We start from the raw sequence: 16097 nt of genomic DNA, 5'->3' as shown, positions 1-16097 counted from the left end.
ATCCTTCCGCCTAGGCTGGCAACTGGCAAAGCGTAGGTATGGAGCTTATAACATTTGGCAAATGAGTGAATGGAACACCAGGTTGCCTTGCAAAGTTGTAGGGCAGATGCCCCATGGTGTACCGCCCAGGAGGCGCCCACTGCCCGGGGCAGAGTGAGTCTTAATCCCAGGAGGAGTCACTCTGTTCCCGACCTGGTAAGCCTCCAGAATAGCAGGTCTGATCCAGAGAACAATCATAACCTTGGAGGCTGGCAGGCCTCTTGGCGCACCGTCTGGAATGACAAATAGACGGTCCGTCTTCCTAAAGAAGGTGGTCCTAGACAAATAGATCCTCACCGCCCTGACCAGGTCTGGCCTGTTCAGCGAACGCTCCAGAGAATAGGTCGGAGCAGAACAAAAAGGTGGGAAGGACGATCTTATTGAAGTAACAAGGAGGACACCACCCTGGGAAGAAAAGGCGACGATGGCCGTAAACTACCTTATCTTGGTGAAGAACCAAGAAATGGGGCGACAGGAGAGAGCCACCAACTCCGAGACGCGCCTAATGGAGGTGATGGCCACCAGAAACGACACCTTGCAGGACAGAACAGACAGTGAGGCCTCATGGGGAGGTTCAAGGGGGGGGGGGGAACCCCACAGCCTCCAGAACAAGATTAAGCTCCTTGGGATCCACGAGAGTCCGGTACAAGAGAGCTGCATGCACCACTCCTTGAAGAAAAGTTCTGACCTGAGAACGGGACGGATATATATCCTTGTACCGTGATAGCCAGTAGATAAAATATTTGGAATTGAATTAGTCTATGCCTGATGAAGAGTCCTGAGAAGTCTCGAAGGTTTGCAATTTGCTACCATCTTTTCAGTTAGCCATTAAGAGGTATCAACCACCGAGGTCTCTCAGATCTAAATATCTGACCTGAGAACGGGAAGTCAAGGACTTCTGAAATGGGACTTCAGAAAGAGAATGGAAAGCGTTGCTACCTGACCCTTTAGAGGACTAAGGTCAAGGCCAGCATCAAGTCCCGCCTTGAGAAAAGGCCAAATGGAAGGATTCAACAGCCAAGATGTTAAATTGAGCAACCAAGAACTCTGGTGGCAGATCGGTCCTTGGGACAGAAGATCTGGCCTGTCTGGGGCCTCCAGAGGAAGTCCGCGAGGAGATTGACGATCTCAGCGAACCAGAACCTTCTGGGCCAATCTGGTGCGATCAGAAAGACCGGCACCCCCTCCGCAATGATCTTCAACAGCCTGGGAAGAAGGGAAGGGGAGGAAACAGATAGGGAAATACAAAATGCGACCCAGGAATGGCCAAAGCATCGGTCTCCACTACAAGAGGGTCGCAGACCTGGAAATAAACGGTGGAACCTTCCTAAGCAGTCGCGACACCAAGAGATCCGCGTCCGGAGATCCCCATCAAAGGCAAATTTGAAGGAAGACCTCCTGATGCAGGGACCACTCTCCTGCCGAAAGGCCCTCGTGGCAGAGAAAAACACCGCGGCCTAGTTGCCAACACCGGGAATATGCACTGCGGATAGTGCCGGAACCGTCGCCTCTGCCCAGAAGAGGATCTTGGATACCTCCGCCATTTCCAAGAGACTGATTCCCTCCATGGTGTTTGACATATGCCACAGCCGTGGCATTGGACGTCTGGATTCTGACTGGCAGACCTCTGAGAACCTTTTCCCAGTGACTCAGGGACAGAAGAATGGCCGCTATCTCAAGGATGTCGATCGGCAGAGGGGAATCTTGCTCCGACCAACGCCCCTTTAACTGACGGATTGTGGGAAACCGTGCCCCAGCCGGGAAGGCTGGTGACCGTCGTCACCACCTGCCATGTGCGAGAAGGAAGGACCGGACCTGGGGAATGAGAGGGGATGACAGCCACCAGCTGAGAGACCATTAGAATCGGACGGAAGGCCGAATCGGACGATCCAGAGACAGCACCAACCTGTCCCACTGAGAAAGGATGGCCTACTGAAGTGGAACAGCGCAAATGGAACGCTTCCGATGCTGCCACCATTCGTCCCAGGACCTTCATTGCTGAACGGAAGGAAGGCAGCCGAGGGCCTTGCAGAAAACTCCGTCCTGGAGAATTGCCCGTTCCTCCTTGAGAAGAAAAAAATAACAAAAAAACCCTCAACTGACAGGTGTCGAACAGCATGCCTTAGAACAGGGGTCCCCAACTCCAGTCCCCAAGGCCCACCAACACGCCACGCCCCCAGGACCTCCCCAGCCCTGCCCAGGCAATAATTGCATCACCTGTGCAACGCAAAGGAAATCCCGAAAACACGACCCGCCGGCGGGCCCCGAGGACTGGAGCCGGGGACCCCTGCCCCAGAAGACGAGGCACTGACTCGGAACAAGACAAGACTTTGTTCTGCTGACCAGCCACCAGAAACGGGACAGGGAGTCGGATGATTGTCACTCTCCTGGGCCTGAGAGGGGGGCGGAGCCTTGATGTCTTCGAGGTACGGAATGAGCACTAGGCCCGTGATCCTCAAAATGGCCATAAATGTAGCCATGATCTTTATGAAGACACTGGGTGCGGTCGCAAGACCGAGTGGCAGGGCGATGAACTAGAAATGACTCTTCTGCACCACGAAACGCAGGAGACACAGGTGTGCTGGGAAAATCAGAACATGGAGATAGGCTTCTTGGATATCTATGGAGAACAGGAATTCCTGTGGTTCCATGCAAGCCAATACTGAACAGAGGGACTCCATCCTGAAATGCCGCAGGCAGAACCTTTTGTTCACTAACTTAGGAACCAGATGGGTCGAACTGCGCCGTTGTTCTTCGGTACTACAAGCAGGTTTGAATAGAAACCTGTGAAGCGTTCCTACTGAGATGGAAACGATAACCTCCGAACAAAGAAGAAAGGCAATGGACACAAAGAAACCTGGGATCAGATTAGGATCTTGTAGAGGGTGGGATTCGAAGAAGCGATTCCGGGGCCGCCAAGCGAACCCCATCTTGTATCCAGAGGATACCACCTCCCTGACCTCGACTGAGGCAAGCCAAACATCCCTGCAAAAAAGAAAAAAACAAAACAGACGCCCGCCCAAACTGGGAGGAACACTGGGCCCTTAGCACGAGTTATGCCAAGGAAGATCTGCCAGGTCTGGGCCTGGTGGACCTACCATGGGAATTGAGGGAACGCCAGGAAGGGGTAGGCTTGAAGGAAGCCTTTTCTCTAGCCAGGCGAGACCGCGGTCTGTGCTAGCCAGAGGAATATTCTGACGCCACGAACCAGCGAAAGGACAAAAAGGGAGCTGAACTGCCATATCAGGGGAGGCCAGCGACGCTCGTGCCTCCCGTTGCGTCCTTAATAATTTGTTCCAGCATGTAGTCAAAGACGGGCCCCCTGGAAAGGGAGGCTGGTAAGGGACTTCATTGAAAACAAGTCCACCTGCCATGTCTTGAGCCAAATATTCCGCCAGATGGTCACCATATTGCTGGATACCTGAGCTGCACAAGACACGCATCTAGGGAGACAGCTACCAAATATTTCCCTGCATAGGAAATCTGGTACGTCAGGTCGGCCAGCTCCCCCGGAAGAGGTCCAGCCGTGGTACCCTTACAAGGCTGTTTGGTCCATCTAGCTGTGGTCCTTGAGACCCAGGTAGAGGCAATGGCCGAGGCACAAAGCAGAAGCAGCCACTTCAAAAGGCTGATTTTTCCAGCGATTCTATACTTGTATCCTTGGAATCCATGAGGGATGCTGCATTAGAAAAGTCGAAGGACCATGTTGGCGGACAGTCTGGGGACCGACGAGTCCGCTGCCGAGAAATCAGTCCAGTTAGCGATGAGCTCAGGGGAGAAGGGATATAGGATGCCGAGACGCTTCCCTGTCTGAAAGCATCTGGTATGGTTCACCTTTCCCCTGGCAAGTACCACAACAAATTCAGTGTGTAGAGCAAAGACCTTGGAAGTTGGTTTTGACCGTCTAAACGAAACCGCCTTTTCTGCGGGTTCCGTAGATGTATCCATGATGCCTAAGGTCTGGTTGACTGCAATAATAAGGCTTTGCACCCTATCACTCATGCTAGAGGCCTGTAGTGAAACAAAGTCTGAATCTTCCTCTGAAAACATGACCGAGGACGCCCGTCTGACTCGGGAGAGGAGGATCTGGAAGAGGGATCTCACCGTGCCAGACCGGAGGGCGAGATGGATCGGGAAAAGGACAGAATTTGGCTCCTGTCTGGATCTCTTGTGACCTGTGTTGAAAAGGCCGGATGGAGAATCCTGTGACCCACTGGCAACTGCGGGGGGGCTGGGAGGGACAATCTGTCAAGCACGGACACCAGGGACGTGACATCCTGGTGAAGTCCGCCACAGACCGAGACAGAAGGAAAGCCCACCCAGGGATAGGGGCCTCTGTCTCACCCGGGGTAGGAACTCCTGGCCGGTGGGTTCATGATGAGCAGACCCATTAACTGATGCCAGAACATTAGGGGATAGGAGAGCCGAGGAGAGTGTCGGGCTGCAGAGCAGCTACTCACAGTAGGTGCAGTCATCCTGTATTCAGCTCCAGACTGTAGGGCTGCTGTGCCAGGAAGAGAAGGCTCCACAGGAAACAAGTACAATCTGGATCAATAGGAAAAATGGCAGTCACAAGAGGGTGTCCAGGTCCAGGAGTGAAAAAGCGCACACTGCAGGGACACATGCTGAAAAGCCTGCTCTGAGACAGGAAAAAGGGGCGGAGCTAAATCGCGGGACCAGGGGGCGGAGCCAAGTGCCGGGGGCGGAGCTAAGTCCCGGCAGGAAGGAGCTGACTAAGAGCTAGGTGGGAAAAAAGCCCGCCCGAAAAGCAGGAAGAAGAGGGGCGGAGCCAGCCCTGCAGCTAGGCCCGAGTGAAGCCGGGACCTAAATTAGAGCTGGTGACCGCCGGAGGATGGGGGAGCGGCGCAGAGGATTGAAAAACGCTGCAAAACAATGCCTGCAGCCCCAAATACCCGCAAAATTAAAGGGGAAAAGACCCCCGATGCCCCACTCTGCAGCTAGGCCTGGAAGAGGCCGGGACCTAGATTACATCCCATGACCACCGGAGCACGGGGGAAGTGTTGAGGAAAGCCCTAAAACTGCTGCAAAGGTAACCTGAATTAAGGGGCCCACTATTAAAATAAAGGAATTTTTTTTTTTTTTTTCTTCTTTCCCGATCTTCTTATCTCTGTACCTGGGGGGAGAGAGAGAGAGAACCTCCCCATCCAAGATCGGACGTCCGATAATCCAGCATAGTGGGACGTCCGTGTCTCCTCGAACCGACAGGCTCTGGTGGGCGAGTGGGTGGGAGACGGAGGCAGGCCCGGGTCTGAATCACCTCAGCACGCTTCAGTGTTAGGGGCTGGGGTCCTGCCGACCAGACATATGAGGATACGGGGTGGCAGTACACGCCGTACTCATAGTCTCTTTGTGGGACTACAGGTGTGACTGACCACCCTGTATCCCTCCGTGGTACCTGAAAGAAAACGACGCACATTGAGGTAGATAAGGGTCTAATGAAAGACCCGTGTCCACCTCCTACTGACACTAAGCTAAACTGAATATCCTACTTCCAGTCGGTGGGGTGTACACTGCAGAGGAGGAGCTAACTTTTTTATTTGCATAGTGTCAGCCTCCTAGTGGCAGCAGCATACACCCATGGTTCCTGTGTCCCCCAATGAGGCGATAGAGAAAACTACATCCGCTGCCCACGCTGTGCACAATTTTCACAACGTGCGTCGGTATGTCGGGCCGACGCATTGCGACGGCCCCGTACCGACGCAAGTGTGAAAGAAGCCTAACCCTAAATTTAGCCCCAACCCTAATCCTAAATTTAGCCCCAACCCTAACCCTAAATTTAGCCCTAGCCCTAACCCTACCCCTAACCCTAGCCCTACCCCTAACCCTACCCCTAATTTTAGCCCCAACTGCTGTTCTCCTGCCGGCCAGCAGATGGAGACAGATGGTGGGCGCACTGCACATGCGCCCGCCATTTTCTTTTCCCCGGCAGCCAGGAGGAGCAGCAGGAGGACCCAGGGACACAGGTGAGTATGCTAGGGTCCCCGAATCCCCCTATTTCTCTGTCCTCTGATGTGCGATCACATCAGAGGACAGAGAATTACACTTTACTTTAAAACCGACCCCGATCATGTTCTTTGGGGTCTCGGCTACCCCCGGTAGCCGAGACCCCAAAGATTCCCCCGGTGCCGGCCGGCGGGCGCACTGCGCATGCGCCCGCCATTTTGAAGATGGCGGCGCCCACCGGGAGCCACGAGGAGCACCGGGGGAGATAGGTGAGTATTGGGGGGCTATCTGGGACCCCTTTTCTCTGTCCTCCGATGTGCGATCACATCGGAGGACAGAGAAATTAAAAAGAGATCGCGTTTTGTTTTGTTTTTTGCGATCGCCGGTAAACGGTTAATTACCGGCGATCGCAAATGCGGGGTGGGTAAAAAAAAACCCGAATCATGTTCTCTGGGGTCTCGGCTACCCCCGGCAGCCGAGACCCCGGAGAAAATCCGACTCTGGGGGGCGCTATTCACTTTTTCCACAGCGCCGTTAATTAACGGCGCTGTGGTTTAAGTACTAAAAGGCGTATCGGCGGTCGCTAAGGGGTTAATGTCTCTGTCTTTTTCATTACTGATACACAGCAATAAAGAAGCCCTTTATATGCAGTAATTGGAGGCATTGACAGTGGTCAAGTGACTGGAGTGCCCATAGAGAAGGCAGAGATAGTTTATTACCGTCTCTGCCTTTTCCTTCACTGTATACACCGCACTTAAAAAGCGCCTTGTACGCAGTAATTGGCAGGTGCTGGCAGCGCTAATTCCTCCATAGGAGATTCCCCCAGCTCTGCTATGCAACTAGAAGGCTGGATTTCTCTTGTACCTGAGGTTAATACATCAGTCACTTTCCCCACCGATATCGCCCAAAACCAGTAACAAAGACAAATAAAAAGAGAAGGTGACCGTGACATAAAAATTAAGCCCAATGTATCACAAAAAAGACAACAACTACTAGAATATTTGAAGGACTTTTTTTTTTTTTTTACAGACTGCTGAAAAGTCACCTATACAGAACATTAAGAGTAAGCATAGTATAAGACCTAAAAGAGAGGGTAAACTGTAAAACGTCCGATATTTAGATGGATAATGATATTAAAAATTAAAAAACACTTGGCAAAAAAGAAAAAAACTACAAACATTAAAAATAAAGAACCTTAACCCCTAACTGACATCAGACGTATTAGTATGCCGATGTCAGTATTCCCCGCTTTGATGTGGGCTCCGGCGGTGAGACCGCATCAAAGCCGGGACATGTTAGCCGTTTTGAACAGCTGACATGTGCCCGCAATAGGTGCGGGTGGAATCGTGATCCACCCGCCGCTAGTAACTAGTTAAGTGCTGCTGTCAAACTCTGACAACGGCATTTAACAAGCGCTTCCGGCCATCGGGACGGAAATGCTCGCACTGGTGACTCCCATCACGTGATCGGGGGTCATTGGTTCGTCGGCATGACAACCAGAGGTCTCCTTGAGACCTCTATGGTTGTTGATGTTGCATTGCTATGAGCGCCACCCTGTGGTCGGCGCTCATAGCAAGCCTGTAATTCTACTACATAGGAGAGATCTGAGCATCGCCTCTATGTAGCAGAGCCGATCATGTTGTGGCAGCCTCCCATGGAGGCTATCAAAGCATGCCAAAAGTTAAAGAAAAATGTTTTTAAAAATATTAAAAAGATAAAAAACATAAAAGTTCAAATCACTCCCCTTTCGCCCCATTCAAAATAAAACAATAAAAATAAAAATCAAACTTACACATATTTGGTATCGCCGTGTTCAGAATTGCCTGATCTACCAATAAAAAATAAAAAAAAGCATTAACCTGATCGCTAAACGGCGTAACGAGAAAAAAAAATCTAAACTCCAGAGTTACATTTTTTGGTTGCCGTGACATTGCATTAAAATGCAATAACGGGCGATAAAAAAACGTATCTGCACCAAAATGGTATCATTAAAAACATCAGCTCGGCACACAAAAAATAAGCCCTCACCCGACCCCAGACCACGAAAAAGGGAGACACTACGGGAAAATTGCGCAATTATTTTTTTTTTTTTTTAGCAGACGTTGGAATTTTTTTCACCACTAAAAAAATAACCTAGACATGTTTGGTGTCTATGAACTTGTAATGACCTGGAGAATCATAATGGCAGGTCAGTTTTAGCATTTAGTGAACCTAGCAAAAAGCCAAACACTTTTTTTGCAATTTCACCGCACTTGGAATTTTTTAACATTTTCGAGTACATGTCATGGTAAAACCAATGGTGTCGTTCAAAAGTACAACTCGTCTCACAAAAAAACAAGCCATCACATGGCCATATTGATTGAAAAAAAAAAAAAGTTATGGCTCTGGAAATAAGGGAAGCAAAAAACGAAAACGCAAAACTGAAAAAATCTCCAGTCATGAAGCGGTTAAACGACAGGTCATTTTTTTTATGACACATTCCCTTTAATGTTGTGTGGATTCTTGCACAATAGTAGGAAGAACTCTGAAGCGTGTGCTCATAAGATCTGAATTGTGGCAAGTAAGCTACTAGCCAAGTGAGTCAACTAGGAACACCAGGGGGCGCCACAACTCAGATTTAACAGCAATAGCTAGCCACAGGTGTACTGTTTTGTAAATGATTGAAAAGCTGAATTGTTTTGTGTGATCTAACCGTAGCGTGAGGTTTATTCTTCGGACATCCTCTTTAATGTCGAAGCAGGACTGAAAGTGAGATGCAAATACAGAGGCTGCCTGAGCTGTATAGGTCACAATGTAAGGTGCTGACATAAGTACTCACACCGCCAGCAGCTCCAGGGCGCTCAGTCTGTCCTTACTGAATGTGAAGCAATTCAGTATATTCACGACCTTCACCGCAGGAATGGCGACCATTTTCTACAACAGAGCAGTGTTAGAAATAATATCACCGTCAGGGACAAAAAGCCACAGGAATAATAATCAGATGGGCTGAATGTTATAAAAATAGGATTTTTGGTTGCTTACCGTAAAATCTGTTTCTCGGAGCCTTCATTGGGGGACACAGGAACCATGGGTGTATGCTGCTGCCACTAGGAGGCTGACACTATGCAAATAAAAAAGTTAGCTCCTCCTCTGCAGTGTACACCCCACCGACAGGAAGTAGGATATTCAGTTAGTGAGAAAGCAGTAGGAGAAGCAACATGTAAAAGAGAAAGAATAATATAATAATAATCAACTTTATATAGCGCCAACAAATTCCACGGCGCTCCATAGATTAACAGTTTCAAACACTCAGAGTGTTCAAAGAACTCAAACGTATACAGTAAACAGAGCTGTTAACTTGGGAGGGTGCTGTGTCCCCCAATGAAGGCTCCGAGAAACAGATTTTACGGTAAGCAACCAAAAATCCTGTTTTCTCTATCGCCTTTCATTGGGGGACACAGGAACCATGGGACGTCCCAAAGCAGTCCCTGGGGTGGGAAAAACAGACTTCCATCAGGTCCGAGGACTCACCACTGCTGCCTGCAGGATCCTCTGCCCAGGCTGGAGTCCGCCGTAGTTCGGCGAAACGTGTGGATGGAAGACCAGGTTGCCGCTTTGCAAAGCCGTCGGCAAAAGCCCCGTGACGTACCGCACTGGAAGCGCCGACTGCCCGGGTAGAGTGAGCTTTATCTCAGGAGGAGGCACTCTTGTTCTTGACCCGGTAAGCTTCGAAAGTTGCCGTTCTGATAGAGTGAGCAATAGTCGCCTTGGAAACCGGCAGGCCTCTACGCACGCCATCAGGGATGGCGAAAAGAGAATCCATCTTTCGGAAAGCGGCTGTGCTAGCCAGGGAGATCCTCACTGCCCTGACGAGGCCCAGCCTGTTCAACGATCACTCCAGAGGATGAGTCGGAGCTGGACAAAGGAAAGGTAGAACGATGTCCTCGTTGAGGTGGAAAGATGAAAACCACCCCAAGAAAAGAAGGAAGGAAGGAAAGAAGGCGGAGGCCTGGGACCACCCTGTCCTGGTGGAGAATCAAGAAAGGAGGTCGGCAAGAAATGGCCGCCACCTCGAAAACACGGCGGATCGAAGAGATGCACCTGAGAAAGGCCACCTTCCGAGATAGAACTGACAGGGAAAACTCCCTGAGAGGCTCAAAGGGAAACCCCTAAGAACAACCAACACAACCTTTAAATCCCATGAATCCACAGAGGCCCTGTACGGAGGGACAGTGTGGGCTACTCCTTGAAGGAAGGTCGTAACCTGTGGCTGAGAAGATAACGCCTTCTTAAAAGGGAAGAAGAGCGCAGAAACCTGGCCCTTTAGGGAACTGAGAGCGAAGCCCGAATCCAGTCCTGCCTGAGGGAAAACCAAATGGAAGGCAGGGAAAAAGGACATAGGAGAAAAGCGGTTGGACTCGCATCAACGAAAGTATGCCCTCCAGGTAGGATAGTAAATCCTGCAAGAAGACGAAGGCTTCCCAGCCTGAATTATAGAGTGGCTCATCTGGGCCGAAAGGCCGGACGCTCTTAGAGCTGTGAAGTCCACAGCCACACCGTTAAACTGAGCGACCGATAATTCGGGTGGCAGATCGGACCCTGAGACAGCATATCGGGTCCGTTTGGAAGGCACCAGGGGTGTCCGCGAGAAGATTGACGATGTCTGCAGACCAAGACCTCCTGTGCCAATCCAGAACGATCAGAATGACCGGCACCCATCCCGCCTTGATCTTTTTCGACAGCTTGGAAAAGCAAGGGAAGGCGTGGGAACCGATAGGGGAGCACGAACTGCGACCAAGGAATGGCCAGAGTGACAACACCACGGGACCCTGGGCCGACCCGAGGGGCCTTCCTGTTCAATCAGGACGCCATGAGGTCCACCTCTGGAGTCCCCCATTGAAGGGCAATCCGATAGGAAACCTCCTGAAGAACCCTTCCCCCGCCGCGAGGCCCTCGCGGCCGAGGAAGTCGGCGGCCTAAAAGTCCATGCCGGGGACATGCACTGCGGAGCTCACCAGGACCATTGCCTCTGTCCAAAGGAGGATCCTGGAATCTCGGCCGAGGCCAGGGAACGCCGAGTCCACCCCTGGTGGTAGACATATGCCACTGCTGTGTCATTGTCTGTCTGGATTCGAATTGGCAGGCTGCTGAGAATCCTTACCCAGTGAAGGAAAGACAGAAAGATGATCCGGAACTCGAGGACATTGATTGGCCAAGAGGACTCCTGCGCCGACCAACAACCCTGAAAGAACAGGAAACAAAGCCCCGCGCCTCCGCCGAGCGGCCTGGCGTCCGTCGTCACCACCTGCCAGGGAACTGGAAGGAAGGCTGTGAAGGATCTACTCTGGGATAAGAGAAGTGACCTCGGCCACCAGTCGAGGAACAGTTTGACCCGGGAGAAAGCCGGATCGGACGATGCAGAGAAAAGACAGACCTGTCCCCTGTGATAGAATAGCCTGCCGTAGAAGTCTTGAATGAAACGGGCGAAGGGAAAATTGCTTCCGATGTTGCAACCAACCTCCTTAGGGCCTTCAAGGCCCGTCGGAAAGGAGGGGAGCCGAAAACCCTGGAGCAAGCGAACTTCCTGACAAAGGAGGGATATCCTGTCTTCGGGAAGGAAGACTCTGGTCCGACAAGTATCGGAGAACATGCCCGGAGATACGAGGTGCTGAACAAGATGGAACTTCTTCCTGTTGACGAGCCACCCGCAACGGCTAGAATGTTGGGAAAGATGGATAGACTTTCGGGAGCCTGAAACCGAAATTCCTGAGCCTCCATGGAAGCGATTACTGAACGAGGGAATATCATCCTGAAGTGTCTCCGACGAAACTTCCTGTTCAGCAGATTGAGATCCGGACTGGGACGAACCTTGTCGTCCTCTGTCAGTACAAAAGGATTCGAAGAGAAGCCTGTGAACCGTTGAACCGTTCCAGTTCTGGGACGGGAACGATTACCCCGGATTTAAGGAGGGAAACAATGGCAGTAAAGAAACCCGGGACTAGAGCGGGGTCTCCTGGAGGTTGGGATTTGAAGAAAACGATCCCAGGACCGTGAAATGAAGATTTTGTCTCTAGAGGGAACAAGTGCCCTGGCCCATGCGTCCTCTACTGAGGAGACCCAGACGTCCCTGAGGAACAGGAGATGGTTGCCCAGCCTGAGAAACGGGCTGGGGTCTAGTCGTGGGTCATGCCTAGGTGGAACTTCCAGTCCTGGACCTGGATAATCCGCCTTAGGAGTAGCGGGCACGCCAGGAAAGAGTGAGACGAAGAATACCTTCTTCTCTTAACGTGCCTGTGGCCTCTGCTGTTGCGAAGAGGAATCTGATGCCGCGAAACTACGAAAAAGGTCGAAAAGACCGAAGTAGCCGCCTAAGGGGAAGTGGGCGAGGTCTGGAGAAGGGGACTGGTGCCGCCAGTGGCGTCCTTAATAATTTGGTCCAGCTTGGAACCGAAAGGACGTGAACCTTGAAAAGACAGGCTCGTAAGGGACTTCTTTGATGACTCTTGAGCCAAACAGTGCGATGGCTGGCAACAACATCACTGGGCGCCTGTGCGGCAGAAGACACGACGTCCAGGGAACCAATTATTCCCCTGCGTGAGTAATCTGGGTGGCAAGTTCCGCCAGCCGGCCTGATGGAGCTCCAGCTTGAATGCCCCAACGGAGTTGTTTAGCCCCTCAGATACAGACTTTGAAACCCAAGTGGAAGCCAAAGTCGGGCATTGGGATGATGCGGCAAGTTTCGAAAGCCGACTTCACGAAGGATTCCATGATCCAATCGATGGAATCTTTCAGAGCCGCCCCACCGGACAGCATAAGGACTGTGTTGGTGGCAAGTCTAGCAGCCGACGGATCCACAGGGGGAGAGGTCGTTCTCTAACGCCTCTCAATCCGGTTGGCAATGAGATCCGGAGGAAAGAGATTATGAGACTCCAAGACGCTTGTCTCATTGAGAACGTCTGGTCGAATTCGCTCTTTCTCTGGCCAGAAGCTCCTCGAATTCAGGATGAGGAGCCAATACCTTGGGAGGTAGTTTAGACCGTCTAAACGAAACCGCCTGATCTGCGAGTTTCGTAGAGGAATCTTTGATGCCACAGGTCTGATTGGTCGCTCCAATGAGGCTTTGAACCATATCCCTCATGTTAGCGATTTGGTTCGAACCCGGCCCCAAATTATCCTCCGAAGGCGCATCAGAGAAAACCTCGTCTGACTCCGGGGGGAAAGGCCAGGGGGAAGTCGACCACAGAGAAGGACCGTGGGGCGAAGTGGACCGAGAAGAGAACTCAGACCAGCGTTCCTGTCTGGATCTTTCGCGGCCTGTATTAGAAGTCTCGGACGGAGCTTCTTGCGACCCACTGGCTACTACGGAAGTCTGCAGGGGCAACCGATCTAGCACGGACACAAGGGTCTGGGACACCCGTGTGAGATCCGCTACTGATAGAGTGGCGGGGGGGGGGGAAAGGGGGAGGGGGGTCCTGGGCGGTGAGCATAATGTGGATGGAAAAATTCAGAAGGGAAGAGTATCAGTCTGCGGTGCAGAGCTACTCACGGCAGACGCTGCGGTGGGCATAAGGCGAACACGCAAAGTGTTAGACTAAGGCAGAAGAGGGAGAACAAAAGCGATTTCCCTTAAGATTAGACATGGCGATGAAGAAGCCAGAAGGTTAGTACTCACGACAGGTGATGGATGGAAAGCTGCACCTCATGATGTGGATGGTCCTTAACGCAGGGGTGCAGGCAGACAGAGCAGACTTCTGGGACACGCTTCTGTCCAGGACCGGCTGCAATGCTGAGCCGCAAGGGATGAGGACGCCAGGCTATGCGCTTTGAGGAGCCAGCGCAAAGCGGTCCTGGTGCCGAAAAACCACTTCAGGGGCGCAGGAGAAAGTGGGCGGGTCTAACCGCCAGGATGGCGCTGGTGGGCGGAGCTCACCGACGAACCAGTCGGGCGGGAGAAAAGCCCGCCTGATGTAAGGAGGAAGTGGCGGAGTCGCGGCCGGAAGTAGGCCCCGGGGGAAGCCGGGGCCTAAATTAGAGGCCGGCGTCCACCTGTGCAAGACCGCGGCGCCGCGGGTATGAAGCGGCGGGGCAGCCTGGGACAAAGGCATCGCGGCCGCAGAGAGCGGCCGGAGAAGCGTGGCTGCAGGGGCCCGAAGCGGCGAGGCGGCCTGCAAATGCCGCCGCGCTGGCAAAGATGGCAGGGGAGCCGCCACGCTGGCACAGATGGCGCTAAGGGCGGCCGGAATCGTACGGTCGCAGGGGGCCAGAAGCGGCGCAGCGGCCTGCAAACGCCGCCGCGCTGGCACAGATGGCAGGGGAGCCGCCGCGCTGGCACAGATGGCGCTAAGGGCGGCCGGAATCGTACGGTCGCAGGGGCCAGAACAGGAGGCAGAACGGCCGCAGCTATGGAAGCGGCGCGGCAGACAGAAAAACACGGCCGCCGTGCGGTAAAGGGATCTCGGCCCGTGCGCGCGGATAAAACGGCCCCTGCAACTGCGTGCAGCTGCCCTTGCAAACGGGCGACGACCAGTGGGATCCCCCCCTTAGAAGATCTGTATGGGGTGGGATGGAATGGGGAAAATACTCACCTTAAATATCCCACGTCGTTACTAACCTGAAGAGGAATGAGACGTCCAGGGAGCTGATGGACGTCCTCGTCTCCGCAACCGACAGGCTCTGGTGGGCGAGTGGGTGGGGGACGGAGCCAGGACCGGACTTCTAAGCACGCTTGTGTGCTAGGATCTTGGTCCTGGTGAGGGATCTATGAGGATACAGGGTGGCAGTACACGCCGTACTCATAGTCCGCACTGTGGGACTACAGGTGTGACTGTTCACCCTGTATCCCTCCGGAAAAACCTGAAAAGAAACGACGCACATTGAGGTAGATAAGGGTCTAATGAAAGACCCGTGTCCACCTCCTACTGACACTAAGCTAAACTGAATATCCTACTTCCTGTCAGTAGGGTGTACACTGCAGAGGAGGAGCTAACTTTTTTATTTGCATAGTGTCAGCCTCCTAGTGGCAGCAGCATACACCCATGGTTCCTGTGTCCCCCAATGAAAGGCGATAGAGAAATAAGAAAGGGGGGCACAATAGTGATGAGCGAGCATGCTTGAATTTGGTGTTATCTGAGCATGCTCGGGTGCTATCCGAGTGACTTTGGCGTGCTCTAATACTATGTTCCAGTCCCCGCAGCTGCATGTCTCACGGCTGATAGACAGTCACAACACATGCAGGCATTGTCTGTCTGTTAGGAAATCCCGGCATGTGTTGCGGATGTCGGACGGCCACAAGACATTCAGCCGCGGTTAATAAAACTTAGTATTCAAGCATGCCGAAGACACCTGGTTAGTACCCGAGCATGCTCAGATAACACCTAATCCCAGCACGCTCGCTCATCACTAGTGCACAAGCCTGTGTGTCCCCGGTCTTAGTGACACATGCCGTCTGGACACATGACCGCAGCGCTGACGTCTTAATCCTCATTCTAACTCTGTAGAATATATTTGTTACTTTAGTTTTTATGCTAAAGAATGAAGTCTCAAACCAAAAACAGGCAGGTAGATGGCAGCTATGGGGGCATTTTTTAGGCACAAATGCCGCCCCATTGGCACCCAGAGATCGCACAGCTCCGATGAGCAACCACTACAGCTCTGCCCCATTCAGCAGTAATACTAGTAGTATCAGGCCTGTCTGGTGACCAGTGATGGGGACCTGTCTATCAGTGGATCAGTGCAGGTGCCGAGGACGAGTTATAAAGTTCCAGGGAAACTATCACTGCACCCTTGTGTTATATTATATGAATACTGGTGAGGATACCAGATTGCTGTCAGTGAATGACAACACTTTTGTTTACATTTCGAGGTTGCAAACCCCCCAGATAATGGTCTGTAGGCACAGATCTCGTCATCGGCATATCAGGCCTTGTAACTCGATGAGCATTGCTGAGACGGCATGCAACTGGATCAACTTTGTAGTATTGAAAAGTAAAGAGTTAATCCGGGCTATTTTTTTCCCCAACAAATGGCCTAAAAACTAACAGACAGGTAGTTGACATCTGCCTGTCAGTTATACCCGGCGCCGACACAGAGCGGTCATTGACAGCGATTCAGCTGTC

At 52.1% G+C, this 16097-nt stretch overlaps 1 protein-coding gene across 2 annotated transcripts in view; it reads right to left on the bottom strand.

Annotated features, from left to right (window-relative positions):
• Positions 1–16097, bottom strand: part of PROSER1 (proline and serine rich 1) — a 94073-nt gene that overhangs the window by 57974 nt on the left and 20002 nt on the right. For both annotated transcript variants that reach the window (XM_069758924.1, XM_069758923.1), the window contains one exon: positions 8822–8916. In XM_069758924.1, the coding sequence (XP_069615025.1) occupies positions 8822–8916 (95 nt within the window). The remainder of the gene's footprint in view (positions 1–8821; positions 8917–16097) is intronic.

This window comes from Ranitomeya imitator, chromosome 3, assembly GCF_032444005.1.
Source record: "Ranitomeya imitator isolate aRanImi1 chromosome 3, aRanImi1.pri, whole genome shotgun sequence".
In the NCBI taxonomy this organism is placed as follows: Eukaryota; Metazoa; Chordata; class Amphibia; order Anura; family Dendrobatidae; genus Ranitomeya; species Ranitomeya imitator.
The sequence above is the reverse complement of the archived record's forward strand: the minus strand, read 5'-3'. Positions and strand labels throughout refer to the sequence as shown.